Raw genomic sequence first — 24,047 nt, forward strand, 5'->3', positions numbered from 1 at the left:
GGAAAACCTGGTGGAAGCATACCTCAGGAGAGATCAGTTCGGGTTCCAGAGGAATGTAGGAACATGAGAGGCAACAGTGCCCTTACAACTTATTCTTGAAGATAGGCTGAAGACAGGCAAATCTATGTTTACAGCTTTTTCTCATGCAAAGAAAGCTTTCAACGATTCTCATTGTCTACAGCCTTGGGCAAGATGCAGCGAACTGAAAGTTTTTACAACTTGAACAGAAACCAGGCTGCAGTTGTAAGAGTTGAAAGACACGAAAGAGAAACTGTAGTTGCAAATATAGTGAGACAGAGTTGTAGCTCATTCCTGCTGTTATCCAATCTGAACATTGAGCAAGATGTGAATGAAACAGAGGAGAAATCTGAACCGGGAATTGAAGTTAAGGGAGAAGAAATTGAAAGGTTTGCTGGTGACATTTTATCAGGGATCACAAATGGCTAGGAAGATCAGATGAATGGAATGTATAATGTCTTGCAAAGAGATTATAAAATAAACATCAACAAAATTAAAACAAGGGTAATGGAAGGCAGTGAAATTAAATCAGACAATACTGAGGGAATGAGACATTAAAAGTTGTAGTTTAGCTCTTTGGGCAGCAAAATAACTAATGATGGCTAAAGTTGTTTGTTTGGGGGAAGAGACCAAACAGCGAGGTTATCGGTCTCATAGGATTAGGGAAGGATGGGGAAGGAAGTCGGCCGTGCCCTTTCAAAGGAACCATCCTGGCATTTGCCTGGAGCGATTTAGGGAAATCATGGAAAACCTAAATCAGGATGGCCGGACGCGGGATTGAACCGTCGTCCTTCCGAATGCGAGTCCAGTGTGCTAACCACTGTGCCACCTCGCTCGGTGATGGCTAAGGCAAAGAGGGTATAAAATTCAGACTGATAACAGCAAAGAAAGCATTTCTGAAAAAGAGTAATTCTGTTAATATGTAATATAAATTTATTTGTTAGAAGCCTTTTCTGAAAGTATGTGTTTGGAGAGTAGCCTAAGTATGGAAGTGAAATGTCTACAATAAGCAATTCAGACAACACGAGAACAGAAGCTATGAAACTGTTGTGTTCTTAACTGCTAAACTTCAAAAACCAAAAATTAGGAGAGCCAGTTTTAAAAATCAGAAGGTACAAATAATGACTACTGTGGCTTGTTTTCAGTACGGTCCCAGGACAACTGATGCATGTCATTCCCTATGGTGTCACAAAGCTATATAATCACAAATGAAAACACTAGAACTAATTGATTTGAACCCCTTATCTGCAGCGTAGGTCAAATAATCAGCACTAGATTGGGATGCTTTTTGGTTTTAAATTATTAAAAAAAAAAATAGGATTGCTGTACAACAGTGTCTGCCATATTGCTTTGTGACAAGTACATGAAAACCATAGACACAGACCCACCAACTGGCTCTCATGTGTATCCTCAAATTCTATCAAAATCGATTATTTCTCAAGTGTCTGGGATAGTATCCATCACATATTATATATGTACCTATCACATATTATATGTCAGCATGTTCAAAGTTAGCTGTTACTACATATTGTTAGGGAAACTATGCCTTTAAAGAAATTTGTAAAATTCTCATAATGTTTTCCTGAACAGGTGACTCGCCTGGTTAGCACAGTTGATTGGCATTTTGCATTCTAAAATAAATTATGTAAATAGATCATTCAGCATTATCACTCTGTCACTTCCAGTTTTAACACCGAATTCCAGTCTTTGACTGTTATTCACACACTTAACATTTTCTCAGTGCTTTTTTGTTAACACATGTTTTGAAACACAGCTTTTTCCACCATATAATATATGAATGTCACAACAGCAAAGGGTACAAAATGCTAACAATGGTCCTTTCCTAGACCTGACAATGCATGGAAATTATTCCACATATTGCTTGAAGAAGATGGAGTTATATGTTTCTGCCATAATGGAAAAAAATCACTAAATCAAAATACTATGAACATGACAAAAGAAGATATACATAAATATGCAGATCTAAAATAAACACTTACACAGAAATAAAGCCTTTTAGGGGTTCACATAACATAATAATCCACTCTAAAGACTTAGACTGATTGAAAAAAAAAAAAAAACATTGAATAGTAAGTGCCTTCTCTTACGCACAGTGACAACACACAGACACAAGTCGAAATAGAGCACATAACTAAGCAGTATGAATATAGAGCCTACAAAATGTGTGAGAAAGAGGAAAAACAACAATTGATGTACAGGCTGCGTGTGGTTTCCTGATTTTTGTGAACTTCGATATGCACACATCTAAAGTGAAGGACTTCCAAGCATTTGCAAGAAACACTAAAATGGTGGTTATTCAAAACAAATGTCTTACATTTGACAATAATTAGCAAAAAATTGGGAGAAATAATGGAATAATCGGGAACCAGGAGGAAGGGTGGAAAATCAGTAGGCTACCACCTAAATCAGGAGACTCTGTACGTCCAGCTTTTCAGAGATGGTTTGGGACCTTGACTGTTCAGTACAGAATTTAAAATCAAACACCTTTCAGCTGTCTAAATTTCCAAATTGTTATTTTATTGGGATACCAGTTTTGGCAATATATTACACTATCTTCAGGCCTCCTGACTGACATGTTGGAAGCTTCCAAACTTGGTTCTGGGCAGAATAGGGGCCAGTGTTCAAAGACTGGTATCTGTAGATATTTGAGACAGTGATGTTTGAAGTAATTGCTGTCTTAAAAATCTCAAGATACCAGTCTTTGAATTCTGGCCCCAATTCTGACCGGAACCAAGATTGGAATTTTCCTACACATTGATCAGGGTGCCTGAATATGGTGTAATATATCGCCGAAACTGGTAGCCCAATAAATTAACAATTTGGAAACATAGATGGCTGAAAGGTGTTTGGTTTGACATTCTAAATCGATAGATCTGGCAGATATGTGTATCATAGACCAATGTTGAAGATTAGATGGTTAGATAAAATAACAAATGAAGAGGTACTGAACCAGATGGGAGAGAAAAGAAATTTATGGCACAACCTGACTAGAAGAAGGGATCAGTTCATATGACACATCCTGAAACATTAAGGTCTCACCAATTTAGTACTGGAGGGAAGTGTGGAGGCGTAAAAATTTCAGAGGGAGACCTAACCATGAATACAATACGCAGGTTCAGATGGATGCAGACTCCAGTAGTATTCAGAGACGAAGAATCTTGTGCAGGATAGACTACTACAGAGTTGCGTCAAACCACTATTTGGACTGAAGAGCACAACAACAGCAACACAGTGTAATGTGGATTACAAACATGGTGCAACATGACTTTTGTACATTATATGAGTCACTACCAATAGAATGAACTTTTAATTTTCAGAGCATTAAAACAGGTTCCAGCATTATGTGGAAGGGGGAACCTGGAAATATGGAGAAATGAATTCAGTCCAAGGGTAACAAGAGATATAAGAAGAAAAGTGTTACACACAATACATGCTTGCACAGTTTGGATTTTAACCCCATCATTCTGGGGATTCTAGGCGAGTCTTTTCCACCGCAGATACAGATTTGTGTCTTAGGAAGAACTGCCTTAAAAGAAATATAGGAAGTGAAATAATATCGATTTTGAGATTGGGTACCCAATAAATGGTAATCTATCTTCATCATTTTTGTTTTCTCGAAACCAAACAGTTAATGATGTACCTCAAAGAATTATGATTTTAATGAGATGGAAAGTATTGCCTCGTTAGTTACCTATTCTTGTAACGAAAAAAGCCGCTGTTTAGTAGTGAAATATACCTGTCCTCACCCTAATGTTCACATTACATGGCACACAGAGTAATTCTCAACCTATTCATTTTCAGCTTGCAGTTAAAAAGAGTGACAGTACAAAACTAATCTCCTTACAGGGTTACAATAGTAATACAGTAAATGCATCAGGGTGTGTTACTTCTAATTTGGTACTGTATTTCATGTCTCTACTTGGCTGATATGAACTATTTTGTTGTTTTGACAATCGTATCTCAGGAGTAGTTTTTGCACATGGGATGTGCCTGTATTCCTAGATATTGTACTTTTGCTGATAAGATTAAGCCGAACATAGTTCTCAGAGTGGGACAAAGAAATTTTAATTTCGTTGTTGTTTTACAGCATAAAATTAAAATATCTGCTAAGATAGTTTGCTGCATTACTCATGTAGTGGCATTACACAAACAATTAAATATTTCTGTGACATTCTGTTACATTTTAAATACTACAATAACAAAAATAATCAATTTTTGACAATATAATACAATTGGATAGATAAAAATATCTACTCACCAAGTGGCAACAGGAGAAAACACATATAAAAAAAAAAGGTTTCACGTATGAAAGCCTTTTTTTTTTTTTTACATGTGTGTTCTCCTGCCATGGCTTGGTCAGTAGATTTCTTATCTATAGAACTGGTGTGAAAGTAATTTCACATAACAAAAATAATGGAACAGATATGCACTTGTCAGAAGTAGGAGTAGTCTCTAAGAATTAATTAGTTTAAGTTCTGAGAGAACTTAGTATGCTAATAGGAAAATGGAAGATAATTTAATGGCATTTTGATGAGGGAGGGAAATCTGACTGAGCACAAACATGTCTAAGTGGCATGAATGATAGTTTTATTTTTGGATCTACAGCTACAGATTTATGTCAAAATGCAGCAGTGCTGTACAAATATCATTACATTAAGAGGAATGTAAATGAGGCTGTGTGTACACTCATAACAGAACACAGCTCTTTTGCACCTTCAGTGTTTGTGTTAAACAACATTGGTTGCAGAAAAGAGAGATATTCGAGAAAATCGCAAATGCTAATTATAGTGTACAATAAAACACAAAAGCAAATTATAGCCTATAGTAATGTCCCCAGTGGACAGATGTGGAGTCAAACAATAGCTAGCAAGAAAGGTACCAATGCATCATCTTACCACAATGTCAGTAAGGATGATTTGCTCGACACTAGGTGTTATACTTCATGATAACAACATTAACAAAATGAGGAAGCATGTACTTATGGAAAGCCATGGGGAACGACAAACACCAATGAGAAAGTGGAATACAAGGAAAGTAGAGGTAGGAGGAGTTTTACATGAATTAAGCATGCATGCTGAGAAGAAAGAGTTGTCAGTTTCAGATTCCAAGACATCATCCTTATTTTACACAACAAATCCATTACAAGAATAAATTTAGCCTACGGGAGCAGATTTCCAGATGTGTACAGCAAATTTTGTCATTTGTCAAACATCTTGCTTTAAAGAAAATGACTACAGAAACCTGCTTTAATACCCAAACATGAATAGGCTAGGATGGAGTTTGCTGAAAACCATATGTCGTGGACTTGAGAATGCGATTAAGTGATCTAATGTGATGAGAAGAAGTTTAATTCAATTGGGCCAGATGGACTATGGGCATGACCGGAGAAAAGAGCAGCAGCAGGTAAGAATGCATAGAAATTTTGTTGGTGGAAATGTTACGATTTGAGCAGCCTTCTGCGCTAAAGGTAAATCACGCATTGTTCTGCTGAACAGTACAATGAACTCTAACATGTACACTGAGATGCTGAAGACAGAATTGATCAAAGTGTTTGAGGGGCTAGGGAACATAAGTCTAATGTTTCGACAAGATAATGCTTCTGTGCATCTTTCTGCTACAACCAAAAGTGGTTTGAATATGAAGTTATCAATATCTTGCCCCGGTGTGCACGCAGCCAAGATATGAACCCCATGAAAAATCACTGGGGAATACTTGCAAGGCATGTTTATCACAATGGAAGGCTATCTGAGACCACATGTGAGCTGGAAAATGTGATACAAGAAGAATGGGTGACAATTTCACTGCAAGAACTACAAACACTAACAAAGTCAATGCCGAAGAGAATTTCTGAGATCATTATGAAGAATGGAGGTTGGACAAAGTAGTATCAACACAATAATACAACAGGAGAATGAGTGACATGTTTTTTGCTCAGATTATGAAAAAAGCTATGTAATCCTGTCATGATTGTTTATGTCTCATATGTATCTACTACTTTCATAATAAATTTGATACAGTATCCGACAGACATTGTAATCTTATTTTCGAAGGAATCCTTCCTTTATACTGACTTCTACTACTGTATATTACACAGGACAGTAGGAGACATATTGAAAACGTAAGATTCTACCTACTGGGTACACATCAATAAAAAGCAGCTTGATGAAAAAAAGAGTAAAAGAAGAGGCTCAAATGAATTTAGAAAAGGAAACTTAAATTTCACTGATCAAGGACTAGTTATTTTGGCAGAATTAACAAAAACCTGGCCCCTACTGCTCGAGTCTTCCATTCAGATGTGCAAATTTACGTGAGAAAAAATTATTTTACAGCAAACTAATGATACAATTAATACTGCTTACTACCAACTAAATCTTTTTTGATGATTGAAAATAATGCACACTAATTACATAAGAGTTAATGACAGACTGTTAGTAGTGAAATTAGAACATTACTGCCACAACATAATGAAATGTAAACTATGTGTGTACTTGCAACATACATAGTTGCTGGCCATATGGCCTTTCTGGTAAGTAGATCTTTACAATTAGGGAACAAAACTAGCAAAATGGTAGAAAAAGAAATAAATTTATTAAATAGATGAGATTGTTGACAGTGAACAAAACACAAAATGGAAAAAAATATGAAGCAGAACTTTTCTTCTGCCTTATGAGTGAATTTGATCATGAAATCTTCTTCATGATATCTTCCTTGCTGTTCTGGTCAATCACCACAAAACACATCAGTCACCTAGGAGACAAACAATAATAATTGATTTACTATGTGTTAACATATACCTGGAAGGATCGTGGATGGGGGTGTGGGTGATGGAACTGCGCTGTTTGTATCATGTCGCCCAACTCCTCGTCTGATGTTGAGGGTGTTGAGGCGGTTTCCAATGGATCTTTCTCAGCAGCGTCCTTCTTCACATCTCCATCAGTGCCAGTCTTTGCAGGTGGTGCTGGTATTACTGGCTCTGAGAGTGGACTTTCCTCCTTTGTTGGCTGTTTGATGAAAAGATATAAAAGTTCCATTTCAAGCAGTTTTTTTTCTTTCTAAATAACTGTGTGGGTGAAATTTATTCACTAAGACAGCTAATCAATCAAAGTACTTCTGGAACCTTCGAGCTGTTGCACACTACATGAACTGGAACTGAAGATTGTAGACACAAATGAAACAACCATAAATAGGAAGATATTAAGGTAAATGGTTTTGGTGAAAACTGCAGTATTGTTGGTCAAATGATACTGTCTTAATTATAGATGAAAAAATTACTTGGGTACTGTTATAATAACATAAAAATCATCAAATTAAAAGACAACTCAGACATCTAAGGACGTAAGATTTGAAAAAAAAAAAAAAAACATAAGATACGTAAAACAGGTTTCATGGTTACGTCCTTGGTATATTTAAAGTTCAGATTCAATAAACAAAGTATTGCACATGAAAATGCCTCTTCTTTTAGTTAGCACACAGTAATTATAAGCAGAGATAGGCCACAGCTGCCATGAAGTACACAATTGTTTGATGGCTGTTGCCAATTTATCAAAATTCAGGTAACTGTATGAATGATTCTGGCAGAAAACTACATCAAAATGAAACAGAAACACACAGAGAGGAATTATTAGGTGTTGAAGGGCAACAAAGAACAAGAAGAAAAGATGAAACTGTCACAGATGTGAGGGCAAAAATAGTGGGAGAAAGGAGTCAGAAGAGGAAAGGAACAGCAAGAAATTGCCCATATAGATGGTTTGCTTATGAGCATTTTATTTGACATATAAGCACTCCCTTTAAAATGTGAATCTCATGCTGCATTATGTCTGAGTCAGCTAGTACTGATTATACAATTTCTTAATGTGAGATTTGTAACAACAAAACAACGTTGACAAAGTAAATGAAACTGTAAAACAGCAATATGGTGAGCTGACAGCCCAAAGGAAACAATATTCAAATCAACAATATGCGGACATCATAAATTAATTACTCTGTTGTCATTATTTAACAGCTTACTTTTATGAAATAATAATCAGTGTCATCAATCACAACCTCGACACTGCGCACATGCACATGCGAAACTCAGTCTGGTATTTGTGGGTTTGTAAAAATTAACAAATGTGTAGGGTTCTTAGACATTAACCATTTAACAAAACAAGTATGCTGACTGTCAATATACATATTCTCCCGTGACCACAGAACATATACAGGATGGTCCATCTGAAGTTTCGGATGAGATTATCTTGAAAACTATACATCTTAAATGGAAACCCCCATTTTTTATTGCAGATTCGGATACTCCATAAAAAAGGAATCATGTTTGGTCTGAAACATTTTTTAAAACCATTGACAGATGGCGCTGAAATCGAGAAAAAAGTAAAATTGGGGAAGAACTTTGATTTATTTATAATGATCCGAGAAGGACGCATCAAACTGATACAAAATGTGCACCAATTCTTTCATTACACCAAATTAAGCTATTTTTTTACAAAATGTATCCTACCTGCCACAGTTTTTGATGGAGGGAGGTGAAATGGTATTAAAATATCGTTAGGGAACTCTTCACAAATGCTTTACTCACCCGACTGTGGTGCTACCATGGCCAAACTGCGAACTATGGCTCAGTATAAAGGTCGGTGCATGTGACCAGATGTCACTTCACTTTCAGATTGTGAACCGTAAACATCAACTGACGAAAGTAAATTATTCTTTAGCGAAACATGGCTCACTATCCACCTACAGAGACTGTTGATATGATGTTAATTTTAGGTGAATGCCATAACAATTCGCTGCAGCTGTGTAATTGTATGCAGATCATTTCCCAAACATCCGAAATCCAAGCAAAAACATTATTCAAAATCGCACTCAATGAGCTCAAAATGGATACATGCACCGTCCACGTCATCATCGTGAATACAGTGAAAATGACACTCGTACCCTTACTGTTCTCGATTGTGTTCAACTGGATCCCGAAATTAGTAGTCGTGCGATTCAGAGACAAACTGGAATACTGAAATCAACTGTTTTGAGGATTCTGAAGGCACGTAAATATCATGCGTATCATATCACACTGACACAGGCATTAACGCCAAAAGATATGCAAATACACGTGCATTTACGCCAATGGGTCTTGGAAATGATAAAGAGGTGACAATGATTTTTTTGATATGTTATGTTCACCGATGAAGCCAAATTCAAAAACAATGGCGAATTAAATAGTCATGATTGTCATTATTAGTCCCCTGTCAATCCACACTGGCACAGACCTGTCAACAATCAACACAAATGGTCGTTAATGGCCTGGTGTGAAATTTTAAATGGTTATTTGATAGGACCAAATTTTTTTGACCGAAATGTTACTGGGGAATCTTATTTACAACTTCTCCACGATGATTTGTCGGAGCTAATGGAAGATGTTGATTTAGATACTAGGCAACAAATGTGTTTCCAACAGGGTGGAGCAGCTCCCCATTATGGTGAAAATGTGTGGAATGTTTTAAATTTATGGTACTCTGGTCAGTGGATAGGACGCGGCAGACCAATTCAGTGGCCTCCACGTTCACCAGACCTAATATCTCCTGATTTTTTCTTGTGGGGTTATTTAAAACATATTGTTAATGAAAGACAGCCCACAACCAGAAATGATACGGAGCAGCGCATTCAAAGAGCATGTGCAGCCATACCATGGGATGTGCTGCTCAAAACTGTGGACAACTTTTGTAGACGATTGACTTTATGCGTTGAAGCAAATGGGGATAATTCTAAACAATTTCTTCATGGCCAATTTCATTAATTAAGCACCTCTAATTGTGAGAGGTGAGGGGACTCACATTAATGATGTACCCCAACATGTGAGAGGCACTCTATGGGAACATCATTCTACTACGTCCATGTCGTCGTTCTGGGTAACACATAAAAAATAGGATACAGTACATTTTGTACAAAAATAGCTTAATTTGGCGTAATGAAAGAATTGGTGCACATTTTTTATCAATTTGATGTGCCTTTCTCAGATTATTCTAAATAAATCAGAGTTCTTCCCCAATTTTACTTTTTTCTCAATTTCAGCGCCATCTGTCAATGGTTTAAAAAAATGTTTCTGACAAAACTGGATTACTTTTTTATGGAGAATCTGAATCTGCAATAAAAAATGGGTGTTTCCCACTCAAGGGGGCGGGGGCTGGAGGTCACACATAATATTATTTGATGTCCCCCTTTGAGCTTATGAACTTGTATTACCCACTATTTTTACCTGATTTATAGTTTTCGAGATACTCTCATCCGAAACTTCAGATGGACCACCCTGTATATGTTGAAGACTGCTGGTACCACATACATTCCCATTAACTGGAATATCTCTGCCAAAAAAGAAGTCCTCTTAAATTACAATGGCAAATGAAAATATGCCAACTACCACAGTGTACTTCTCATTAAAAGTAACATAATGATCACCATGCATATATTTATTTGTGCTAACTATCTTCTAGATAACTGAAGCATTATGGGAGATAAGCAGTTAAGATACGTAACATTACATCCACAGGCTTTGACATAGCACACTCTAACAGTGTTTGCAGGACAGTTATCCCCAGATACTAAATACAATTAAAAAAAGGTTTAATGGTAAATTAATATCTGAAAAAACATGTGACTCCCTTTAGATATATGTGACAGTTAAAATTACAGTTTAACTGGTAATTGGGATGTAGAGAAATCATATGTGTAATAAATCAAGAGCAGAATGGAAGCTTCACCAGAATCTTACAGCAACCAATAAGCAGTAGAATATTACACTTTCATTGCTTAGCTAAACAGATTAGATACATAATTCACCATTTTAATAGCAAAAAATAACATGAGGAAAAAAGAAGAGAAAAAAACTGCTTAAATGATTTTTAAACAGTTAGCAGTGAAATACTACTACACCTCAAACAACAAATATTTTAAAAAGAAAAAAGGTGTTATTTGGTTAATTTTCTCATTAAAACTTCAAAATTGTCTTTTGTGCAAGAGTATACATTAAAGCAGATAATGTTTTTATCATTAGTGTAACACTACACATGAATATGGGGAGTAGATTGTGTAAATATCCCTACAAAAGGTACATATTTGACACATTGGAAAAACAATCTCGTAGCATTATATATTTATTATGGCTGTGTTGTGTCTCAGTCATGATACATTACCTCTGTGGAACTTTCATTCAGTCCCACAAGCTGTAATGCCTCTTCAAGTGAGAATTCCTGAAGATCAAGCAGTGAAGATGGTGCTTCATCAACTAAGATGGTTGCGGGTGTGTTACTGAGTTCTTCACATAGACTATCCTTGAGCACATACTCTCCTGTGGAAAAAGAAAACAATACTGGTTAAAAAAAAAAGGCAATTATTTCAGAAAATACTCATCCTAACTGCAATGCTTTGCAATGACACACTTACAAAATTATCATTTTCTTGTATACCAGACAACCATTATTTAAGGAGAACCATTTTAGCCCAACATACCACATGAGAAACAAAAAGAGAATTTTGCACTTCACACATAACTGAAATTATATATATAGTGTTAACAATATAAAGGGGTGAAGACATACACTATTAATAGGCAAAAATATACTTCATATGCAGCAAGACCCTCTAAAAATAAGTCTGTGGGGGGTTCTTTATGAGAAATGCTACTATTCGGTAGAAGAATTCATGGAAGACGAACTGATAATTTGAGCAACATGTTACTTAACATTAGTTTTTTGGTATAATAAATAATAAATATAATAATCTTATTATTGGGACACTGATATTGATGCTAGTTATGTTATGTTTGCTGTGAATTTGTTCTAAATGTCTGATACATCTCCTGCATCCAAATTAATCACAATTAACAATCCAATTAGTAAAATTTTAGTAAATATTGTTGAAACTTATGCCAACAAAAATGATTTCTGTTTATACACATACTCTTGTACTTCAAACACTTTTAGGATAGTGGATATAAAAACATGACTGTTTTCATTACCTGCTATTCACTGATTAAAATCGTAAGTTTGTTGCATAAATTATGTAAAAATAGCAGCCATACTCGTACCCACATCTTCATTAAGTGAGCTTTAGAGAAACAGAAAGGAATCTTTACTCCAAACTTTTAACTGAAGTAACATTGCTATATGATTTGAATAATGAAATGAAGAAAGTTATCAGAACAGGAAAACAATGTGTACAATGTAGAGTAGTACAGTAGTTTGATTGAAAACAGCAGCAAAATATAAAAATATGAAATAATTCATATCTGCAAAAGGAAGCTGGATTATTTAACTTCATGTTACAGTACAACTAAAAGGAAAAAAAGTATGTAGATTTATGGATGCATAACATGAAAATTAAAGCAAATACTTTGTCATATGAGAAAGTGCAACCTGAAGGTTTGCTCACTCTGACTACAAGGAAAAGTCAATAACATGAAGTAGTGAGAAATGTATTTACCTGCGTATGTAACTTTAAAAAATATGACAGGGTAACTATGGTAGAAAATATGCAAAACAGTTAAGTTCTTATGCCTTGTGACACAGACACTCAAGCACCTTTGTTGAATGCAGATAGTAGCTCTTAACCACTGCTGTCTATTAAGTGTGATATGGACATGCTGAGGAAATTTTTGTTCATAACCTCTGACAGCATTGTTCTCCCTTCGCTGCCTGTTGAGGCCTCCACAAAAGCAGTCCAATTCACAAGACTGTCATTTCTTACTGGAGGTGGGGATGACACATTCCTGTTATTGTGAGGTAACACCCTAGAGTTAGCACAAAAAAAGAGAAGGGATGGGGAAGAGGGATAAGGGCATCCTTTTGTGTGTAGGTGCCAGACAAAAACTTCCAAAAATGAAGAAAGAACCCTGCTGCATAGCTTTTAAGTTTCTGTGGTTTACAAATAAAAATTAATGAGAGACACCATACAAAGTAGTTAAGCAACAGATTTTCTATCTCAAATTCACAGAAAAGATCTATAAATGACAAACAGCCAAAAATACACACCATATTATTCTCATGAGGCCAAGTAAATTTTTGGGCACAAATAAATTGCTTAAGATTATCAAAATAAGCCCAATTTAATAGCCAGTTTATGTGAACTCATTATAGACATTACTCAAATTTATGTAAAGAATTTATTTTTAAATATCCATTTCCAATTTAAACTGTCATTTCTTTAAAAGCTAACCATGCAATAATGTAAAAAAAAAACTGTTTAAGCTGTTATTTTTCTGCATGAATGCTGAAGACCAGTTCTTCACATTAATTTGCATGTACTATCCAACTTAAGCCTGTCATTAAACAACAGAAAATCCAGGATGGATTGTCATTATGCCAATCATTAATAGAAATGATGTACATGATAAAACTAGAAACAGGAACAAAATATCTCCAAAACATGAGTACAGTTCCTGGTGATATGGTTTGCCTTAACTATAAGTTTGAGATATCATGAAGTTCATATTTTCCCATACTGTAGTTTAAGTAAATGCAGTGTAGAACGTAACGGGGTAACACAGCTACACATAGAGTGTCTTATGAAGATTATTAGAAAAAATGGTTGCTTACAAATAACTGTCTTGCACAAATACTTCATTTATACTCTTACATGGATGAACACAACAGGCAAGACTTTCCTATTTCATTTGCTCTCAATGAAAATATATACTCTACATACAGAAATCATAAAGATGAAACTATGTAACACACTAGAAATTGCAATTCACTGTGGAACATTTATTAATAAATCAAATTGCATTTCACATCCATAAATGATGATCAGAAGACAAAAATGTGAAGACTTTTCATAGAAGAAAAGCTGTATATTTTCACTATGGATAAGTACAGTTATGCTTCTTACCTGTTATTTGAAGCCCTTCTTTCAGAATAATTCAGCTTGGTGCTATATGCTGATCAGAGTCGGTGCTACCAGTGCAACACACAGAAATTTCCAATGCAAACTGCTGTACACTTTTCAATTACTCACTGCCTCACACAATACACAAAATTCACATAATATTTTCAAAACTGGAAGCACTAAACATTTAATATGGCACACTACCCTACGTCAAGATACACAGCGAGGAACATATAAACACTACCACACATGTACTGCCAGCCAATGGTAGGCCACGGTACTAGTCTCGATCTACAGTCGAGAATATGGCTGCCAGCCTGCCACGACGCCACAGACAATGGCCGAGGGTAGCAGCGAGGCAATCCCCACTGTGTGAATGCAACGGACAGACAGCCTGCCCAAGGACTTCCCCCAACCGGCACCATGAGAGTAGCGATGTTGCCAGATACTGCCCTAGCCTGCCTCCCCCCACTTCACAGCCCCCCCTCGGTGCCAGCACCAAGCGGTAAGCAATCAACGTGAAGTCCCAACTAGACATGGCAACTGTGGCCGCAGGAGAGTGGCCTCCGGATTCCGACTACACCTCCTCCTCTTCCTCCTCCTCCTCCTCCTCCTCCTCCTCCACCACCACCACCACCACCACCACCACCACCACCACCACCACCACCTCCTGCTGCTGCTGCTGCTGCTGCTGGGAGCCGTCCCTGCAACCAATACCTGAAACTCCTGACAGCTACAATAAATGGTGCCAATTTTAATGGCACGGCAGCATCTGTAAGCTCCAGAAGATGCAGGCAGATTGTACCTGAGCTCCCCACTCAGGAGAAATCCATTAGTTGCTATTACTATAATTTGGTCTCTGGTTTCAAGACTGTTGCAGGAAACTATGGAGTATCTCAAAATAAAGTGAAGAATTTGTGGGTATAGCAACTTGCTGCGGCCAATAATTGTCTCAAAGAAAAAAAAAGACAGATATTGTTTTGAGTAAAAACAAAACAGAAGAAAAATTAAGGTCAGATCAATCAGCAATACTAATGTTGCCAGCAAAGTACGGTTAAATAATTTTTATTCACACAGTGATGAGTCAGTTGAGTGCAGGAATTTTCATAGAAGAAAACCTCCTTAGCAGCTATCAGCAGCAGAAAAATGGTACAGGTGTGCTGAGCTAGTATCCTTCAAGTAAAAACATAACCACAATATTCCTGCCAAAAATTGCTCCTTTCATTGGTGAATCTGAGATAATGAAGTTAATTTCAACATATACAAGACTGGTATAACATTAAAAAAGAAAAATGTTTTGCTTCTGATGAAACAACAGAAAGAAAGCACACAACAACATAACAAGAGAATACATAACAGAAATGCTGCTATTAAACAAGAATGCCACAGGATTTTACAATGATCTTATTGATGGGTGTGAGAATAAATACAGAAATGTAGGTCAGAGTTGGTGCATGATGTGGCTAAATAGCTTCAGCATGGCTGCCAAGGTCGTAGGAGTCCAGTGTACTACAGATTTATTTAGTGGATGAATGAGAAACTGTGGTGTCATGGTGGCTGCTACCCAGAAGCGTAGTAGTGCCAGGGTGGGCCAAGTCATGACAACTTGCAGGCGCCTTCCTCCGATCGGCAGCTCGCGACCCTCCGAGTCATTCTGACAACTGCACCGTAAGCAACCAAACAGACACACTCACCTTCAGGCCACGCCTCTGAGCTGGCTACAAGCCGGTGACTGACCTACTCAATGTGAAGCATTTCTTGATTGATCAAGTGGAACAAAGCAACAGGAAGCCTTACAATGATGAAACAAATGTGAATGGCAGCCTAAATTAAGCATTTTTCATTGTATTGTGACAAAATATTTCAAAGGAAGTTATAAAGCATCCAGTTATGAATTTTGTTAGAAAGTCTGTGAGAATAACTGAAACAGTTTTCACCCCTGGAAAGGTCAATAGGCAGGCAGGACCAGGTAGCTGGGTTCACCCATAAGCCACTTGAAAACGCCTGTGTGAGAGGCACTCAAGAGTGTCAGTGACAAAGCTATTGTCCCTCCTTCAGAATCCCAAGCATCTGTTATTTTAGGTAGAAGCTACTGTGACAGTCAAAAAGGACAGCTGACTGGAAGTATGGTAAAAATTTTTCAGCCTCTTTTTCATATATGCTAGGAGTGTACAAGTACATACCATTTCCCCAGCACTAAATCACTTTGCCAATTAATCAGTATAATGTATGTGGGCAATACTGAAACACTGTACTGTAACTTACAGGTATTAAGAAAATAACATTCAGAAAAATGCTCTTCATACATGAAAAATAAGTTTAAGAAACTCCAAACATGAGAGGAATAAGTAATATTTTATTAAATTCACAGAACTTATGCATGCTACATACATGTGCAATCTAAATGGTCTCAATCAGACATACATCTGTGGCTGCATGTGTATATCAGTGCCTGTATCACTGTACACCAGGGAGCAGGTAAAATGTTTACAAGAAGCCCCAGACAGCAGGTCGGGAGGTCTGCTGTGGCCTATTGCATTCCATCTGTCATATCTTGACAGCTCTGCCATTAGTCAACTGACCCGAGGGACCTGGGGATACTTTACTCGGCTGGATTCTACCTTTTGCTCTATGCACACTGTTTCTTCCAGGTAGCAAGAGCTCCCGAAGGAGATATTTTCTGTAACACAGAGCTACAGAAATAGATTTTTCAGATTTCAGTGAAAAATTATATGAAAACAATCACCACAGTTACAACTTTTGTGCCTTCTCCTTTGCTCATTCAGTAGTAGTATTTTAGTGAAGCTACCCCTCTGTTCTTTGATAGATTCCTTTTAGCATTTCTGCAGCTTGAAATAATTCTTGCCAACATTGTTCACCAGTGCAACTTTTTGATAAAGTCATCTCTAGCTAAGAGTAGTTCTTTCCTACTTACAAAATATGTATACTTCATACTTTCAAATCCTTATAAATTTTACAAGCAGAGAACAGTTTATCTCTAATTATGAATAGTTTTCCTACTCAAGAAATATATATATTTCAGACTTTTACTTCTTTATAAGTTTTACAAATAGAGAACAGTAAGTGTAGTTCACAAAGCTATTTCACATATAAAAACTGTGTATAATCTCCATTGAGAGATTGATGGTTCCTCCGAGGGTTTTACTTAATAAGAACACAGCAGGAAAATGGATTCTCCAGTTTATGACTAATGGTACTTGGCTGTCAGGAAGCGAGGAGAGGACAGGGCCTGTGAAGGTACACACAGGCAGGGTGTAGAGCAGCTGGGGAAGCCGAACACCACACACAAAAGATACGCAGTATTGCCAACGCTGCAGCTGCAAACTCACTCCAGCAGGCATATAATCATACTGTACCCTCTCATACGCTTGAAATTGATTAACATGAAGCATCAGTAGAAAATGCCATGAATGAACCAGACAATGCTGCCTTTCCAACAGAACATTAACAGCTTCATGTGAGCTGCTATTCTTCTTGCATCTTATTTCTGCAGAATAGTTCTTTAATTTTACAAGTCTATATTTCTTTCTTTCTAATATTACTTGCGTCAGGTAACAGACTTTGTTGACAATGCAACTAGTGTTCCTACAGACTGGCAAAATGTGGGGAATTAAATGAAAATAAATCATATATTGCCAGAAACTAAACATTTTTTTAAAAAAAGTTATCCATAATATAGTGCTCTAGGGAATCATCTTACTTTTTAAAAATAATTGTCTTAAAATGTGCTCTTTAGGATCATTATGAGCTTTGCAGAGTGTAAATGTAGATGCAGTTGACCGATATTTGCCTGAAACTGGTCATGACGTGACCTAAACATTTTATAAAATTTGCTTAAGATTTGTTGAATTTAGGTTCTCATGAATACTTTTGTTAAAATCTCTTGCAGGATTCACTGATATCTAAGAAGTAGGAGAATAATATTTATCTACACTACTGTTCTTCATACCTATTAAGATGATAAATCCAGGATCGAATGTAACAACATTACGAGAAGGGAAGTTGCTACTCATAATACTATTAAAATGACAGGTATATTAAAGAACTAAACAGATCTTGAAAATTAAAGTAGAATGTTTGTAGGCTTCATGTGGAGCATAAGGTTTTGGGAAATACCCCACTTAGGTAGATTCCAGAATAGAGTATTTAACTGACAAATAAATTCTGTAATCTGTACTGGTCATATGGTAGTCTTCATCCAATAATCCTGCCTATGTATTCCAGCCTGGCTAGTAAGGGCACATAAACTGGTGAACTCTTAGGTTAAGACACTTCATCTAGAACATATTCTGCTCTTTTTTAGCTTTCGTAATGTAACATACAATTTCCAATTCCTTGTGTAACACTATTCATTCATTCATTCATTCATTCATTCATTCTTGTCTTACAGTTCAAATGGTGGGACAAGTGAAAAGTGAAGGTGAAAGGCAAAGTTATTACACAGTGGCATAAGTACAACAGATGATAAAGATGAAAAGAACAGTGAATGAGCAATAATCAAGGGAGGTGGTCCGAACTGGTTTACAGTGCTTCATACAGCAGATACTGACCTGTCTCCAAGTCGATTGTGTACGATAGGCCAGCCCATGGGTCATCCGGGTTAGAAGTCCGTTCATCCTCACTGTCATCGTCTTTCTGCAAACAAAGAGAACTTTGTTATTTCCTCTTGTAATTGAAATATAATTTGAAAAAAAAAAATCTGAATAAAAATATCACTACTGAGACACATTGTGGGCGTAGACCACAAAAGTTGTATGAATACAAAATCTTACTTTATAGTAACTTATTATTTTAGTTGTACAGAGTCACATTGTTTGGAAGAATTAATTTAATGTCCACACATTTTCTCACCCATAAGTTTGAACTTCTGTTTGTTGACTGGCTGGTTTTACCAAGGAATTGTATACAATTTTATCTGTCCATGTAGGTTTAGCCATTCACATGTTATAGAACAACTTTCTTTTTCTTCCTCCTAACTTCTCTTTTTCTGTTATTCTGCTACAAACATAATACTACTGAGATTTTTTTTCTCTCTCTTCATCTTTGAAAGACGCCTCTTAATTGTTACTCTTATGACCCCACCTAGTTGAGTGTACATTCTTTGTAGCATCTAAAGAAGGTATATTCCCACACAATTAAGTATCTAGCTCAGTTGAAAAACAAACTTGAGATTCTCGCCCAACACACACATACACACACACATATTTTGCTGTTCTTAAGGGTTTCTCTTAGCTGTTGTTTTAAGGGTTTCGGATCTAGAAACTTGTGTATCCATTTCACTGTCTTCAGAACGTACATAAGACATGAAAGCCTCTGTTCTTACACATATGATGTACAACAAGCAGTGTTCTCTACTAAATCTTTAGTTCTTAAAGCAATTAATATCAAATTATCTTTGTAACTCTACCAATTTACCTGAGCAGTAATACTTTTCAGATTTCGGAAAACTGTTAAAGGTACAGAAATATCTGTGCTTTCGAGCTGTGAAATTAGTTTCTTTAAATGTCTGTGATGTGCCTATAAAAAAGTACTAGAGCTTCAAACTTTCGTTTGTAACTTCAACATAAATTCCAGAAACAGGACGACATTGAATAACATTTTTAAACGTGCGATTATGCATTTCCCCTTTTCTGTTTTAAATGCGATTCAAAAATGATTATCGCTTTAGGAGTAATCACTGCAAAACACGCTAAAAAGGTATCACATCTCCCTTTTTCCGCTATTAAAATACTGAAATGAGAACGTATGTTCGATTTCCTGCATTGTTACAACACTGCACCAGCAACTCTGTCACTAATTAAATCGTGAATTGTTAAAATATTTTTAGTCTGGTTTCAAGCCTGAAGCACTGTCTGCCGGAAACCCTTCTCCGTTTTTTTGTCTTTTTTACTATTATTAGCCGATCTGGCTGCAATGTAATCAACGATGAATAATCATTATTTTTGTCAATATTTGCGACACGTACAACAGGTGCGATCCCAAAGGACCAGAAGAATATGCACAGGTGGGTTGATACATGATACATTTTAGATTCTGAACCGATTAACCACCACAGAAGTAAGTAAGGTTTCGTGTAATGGTAGCTCATCACTTAGAGACATCTAATAAACGATAGCTCGTTGTAGAAACAGTACATTTTTTTTATACGAATGTGATCAAAAACCTAATTTTTTGGCGATTCTTTCTGTTCAGAATGCAACCAGAAAAGCATTCTTGAGGTTTTGCATTCCGAGCATGTACGCACGCTGAAGATGCGCTGCGCGAATCACTGGAGGCTGCACCAGGCTCACAAGGCAATGTCTTGTTTTTTCACAGTCGCCATATGACATACATAAAAATTTTTCTTTTAACGGCACAGAAGCGCCGACGAACAGAAAGAACAGACAGGTGTTGGACGGTTCTAACTCGCACTACACTCCGATGGCCGAAAGAGGTGTCGCACACCTGTTGGTTGCCACCGTTAAAAAGCAGAGGAGACGACAGTGGCGACTGCTTAAGGAACCAAAGCTTCATGTGCGCATGAAGGACGACTTCGTGGTTGGTCCACGGCGTGCAACGTAAAAGGTTTGAATGATTCGTGACGTTCTGTGGTACTTATCACCCGTAAACTTGCCAGGGGTTGCATTGCCCTAAATACTCGTCAACTGCTTTTATGACTCTACTGCTATTTTATTTCCGATATGTAGGTTACATATTATTTTACTCTTTCTGTAGTTGATTTCAGAGGTTCTAACTTTGTTATTAATTTGTTCCATTCATCGGCAATAGTGACAAACAGCACAAAATCTTCAGAAAACCAAGGTGGTTCAGTTACTTCCTAGTTTTCCCAATTTATGGGCCTGGATACATCCTCTAAGTCGGCCGAAACAAGTTTTGGTGACATGGAAACTCCTAGCCCCAGTCCTCTATCATGGATATTTACATACACTTATCAGTCTTTAGCAACTTTTTGTAAATGTTTGAAGTCTCATGGAGGTATAATTACAAAGTTATCGCATTAGCTCACATTAACTTACAATAACACAAATAAATGGTGAAGCGTACAGAGCGATAAAACAATATTACAACTCCAACATTAGAACTGATGAAATTGCTACGTGTTGTGGTAATAGCCTCCACACGTCTTGATATAAAGCAAAACATACTTCGAATGTGTTACTGAAAAACGAGATTTCAGACAGGTTTGACATAAAACCATTGTTTATTAGGTAAGGTTGCCGGTCAAGCCTTCAACCATATTGCCGACCGATATAATTCTACAATTATTTAGTTTGTAGACCATGGAATACGAGGTATGTGTTCCGTACATTATGTCATCGACGGTCCTGGCAACATCTGAACGAGAACCGTTCTTCTGTGTAAGGATTCACGATTGCCTTGAATGATGTATATCACTTCTAGACGTATAGTAAGCGTTCCGTACCTCAATCGGTAAAAACGGAACCCTCATATAACGACTTTTTTCTCCGTCTGTCTATCTGTCCGACTGTTAAAAACCCTTTTTCTCAGGAATGGGCAGACGTATCAAGTTGAAATTTGCATCACGTATTACGGTCTACGGTCCCTTGGCAACGTAAAAAAGTGAAGCTTCTAATCCAATGCAATGAACAGATACGACCATTTATGTCACATATTTTGATACTCATCAAAACCTGTGGGGTAGACCCCCTCGATGTAGAATCATGAAATTTGGCAATAAGAAAGGTTTCACAGTACAAATAAAGGAAAATAATAAGAAAATTGTGAATCTATAATTATACCTCATGAAAAAATATTTCTTTTGTCATTCTTATCCGACTTTAAACTTGAAATTAAAACATGTTCGAAATCCATGGAATCCCTGGGACAGATATCTTACCAGTATGAATGTTGACAACAGGCGAGTCAAGTAATGTAAGCCCCATTCGGTCTCGAAAATCGTACAGTATTAACGGCTTAAATTTGTTGGAAGGATTCTGAGACTGTGCATTGCATCTGTAAACCAAAAAAGTAACAGGAGTTTTTGTTTTCCTCAAAGTATCTACATTTATTCACCAATATCAACTTCGTCCCCTTCAAAGTAATCCCACTCAGATACAACAGACTTATGCCAGCGCTTTTCCAGTCTTGGAAGCACTTCTGGAATTCACTTTTCTTTATGGCGTTGAGCTCCTTCAACGATTCTGTTTTTATATTTTCTATCTAATCATTAGTGACAAAATGACGTTCTTTCATGGTTCTCTCTCTCGGGAATAGAAAGAAGTCGCAGGAGGCCATATCAGGCGAGGTGGCTGAGGCAACACACCGGTTTTGTTTTTTTGCCAAAAAATTACGAACGAGCATCGGGGTGTGAGCGGGAGTATTATCGTCATGCAATTTCCACGAGTGACTTTGCCATAATTCTGGGCGTTTTCTTCCGATTTCTTCAAGCAAATGGTGCATAGCTTCCAGTTACATTCCTTATTCACCGTGCGATCATAAGGCAGCAGCTCATGTTGCACTATCCCACTGTAATGGAAGAAAACAGTGAGAAGAATCTTCACATTTGATCGAACTAACCGTTTTTTCCCGGTATTGGCTCTTCCGGCATTTTCCATTGAGGCGACTGGGCGTTGGTTTCGACGTCATAACCGAACACCCATGTTTCGTCACCTGTTATAACCTTCTATAGAAGTTCTGGATCGTTGTCAACTTCATTCAGCAATTCCTGGGCGATATCTACGCGACGTCGTTTTTGGTCGAAATTCAACAATTTTAGAACAAATTTTGCTGCTATACGTCTCATGCCGAAACATCCGAAAAACTTGGTTGGCACGAGCCAAAGGGTATGTCGACATCATCAGCAACATCTCTGATAGTAATACGGCGATTTTACAGAACAATTTTCTTTAATTCTTCCGCATTGTCGTCATTAATTCATATTCGAGGGCGTCCAGGGCGGTCGTCGTCTTCAACGTCTTCTCAACCCTCCTAGAAAAGTTTATACAATTCGTAAACTCATAGTAGGTTCGCCAAAGGCCAGAGTCAACATTTCGAACGCGGTGCCGCACTTTATTCCATTTTTCAAGCAAAATTTAATGTAAATTCTTTGATCCATCGTTTTTGCAAAAGTTCACCGAGCACTCGAAAACACGTATAATCTTTTCGACTGCCAACAGTAAACTAAATACTCAAAACAGTTGAATACGCAAACATAGATCAGGTACATGTGTACCAATATGAAGGAAAAAAAATTGAAAATCTGGTGTATAAAACTCGCAAAATTAAACAAAAAATCCGTTCATTTTTTATCACGCCCCGTATATACACCTCGTGCCAATTCGATCTGCGCAAACTCTGGGGTCGGTTTGGTGTGAGGCCCGGGGTGGTCCATCGCTACCGCTGTGTCATATGCCAGTGCGACAAAAAGTCTAGAGTATTGCTCCACCGTTAGAAGTCATCGACTAGTCATGACAGGGCAAATCAAACTAATTTAGAGACGCTTTGCTAGGATCATAACATGAAATAGAGATGCTTGGAGAACTTTTAAGGGGACAAAGTTGTTTTCGTAGACCTTTTGCGTACGTTTAGAGAGTGTGAATTCGTGGAAGACTCATTTTTGCATTGCTTCCCACGCTGACGGAATAGGGTAGAAAATCGCTAATATTGTTACGAAGTAACAGCCGTCATACACTTACAGTCCCTAGTGCATTATGTATAGATTTCGATGTAGATGTTATTCTGCTGGTTATAAACAACTTCGCTAGCAAAGCACGATGTCTGTGTTTTTACTGGTCGCGGACTGCTACTTCGGACTTGAATCCCAGTTACAGCGTTCCGAACGCATTGCTTTTTAAGTGTGCTTTCGCTATAACGTTGCCATGCCGATTTGTGGATCACATTACCGCAGTCGTGCTTCCAATGAGCAAGGCTGAGAAAGACTCACCCGAAATGTACCGGGGGTAAATGCTGACGGGCTCTGAATAGTCAAGCTTCCGGTCTGGTGCGTCGTAAGCAGGTGGCGGCAAAGGGAAACCCGCCATCGCCCAGTTCTGCTAAAAATGTTTCTCACATTCCTAAGAAATGCTCGCTACGCTTGATTTGTCATTACTCTTTGCTTTTTCAAGTGGTCATCAGAATTCAGATCCTTTGGCGCTGTTGGC

General features: G+C 37.3%; 1 protein-coding gene across 4 annotated transcripts in view; it reads right to left on the minus strand.

Moving 5' to 3' along the window:
• LOC126260109 (segmentation protein cap'n'collar) overlaps positions 1-24,047 on the minus strand; it is a 426,742-nt gene that overhangs the window by 179,873 nt on the left and 222,822 nt on the right. For all 4 annotated transcript variants that reach the window (XM_049957344.1, XM_049957345.1, XM_049957343.1 and 1 more), the window contains exons 3-5: positions 18,477-18,561; positions 11,217-11,371; positions 6,834-7,040 (exon numbers count right to left, since the gene is read on the minus strand). In XM_049957344.1, the coding sequence (XP_049813301.1) occupies positions 6,834-7,040; positions 11,217-11,371; positions 18,477-18,561 (447 nt within the window). The remainder of the gene's footprint in view (positions 1-6,833; positions 7,041-11,216; positions 11,372-18,476; positions 18,562-24,047) is intronic.

This window comes from Schistocerca nitens, chromosome 5 (genome assembly GCF_023898315.1).
Source record: "Schistocerca nitens isolate TAMUIC-IGC-003100 chromosome 5, iqSchNite1.1, whole genome shotgun sequence".
Lineage (NCBI taxonomy): Eukaryota > Metazoa > Arthropoda > Insecta > Orthoptera > Acrididae > Schistocerca > Schistocerca nitens.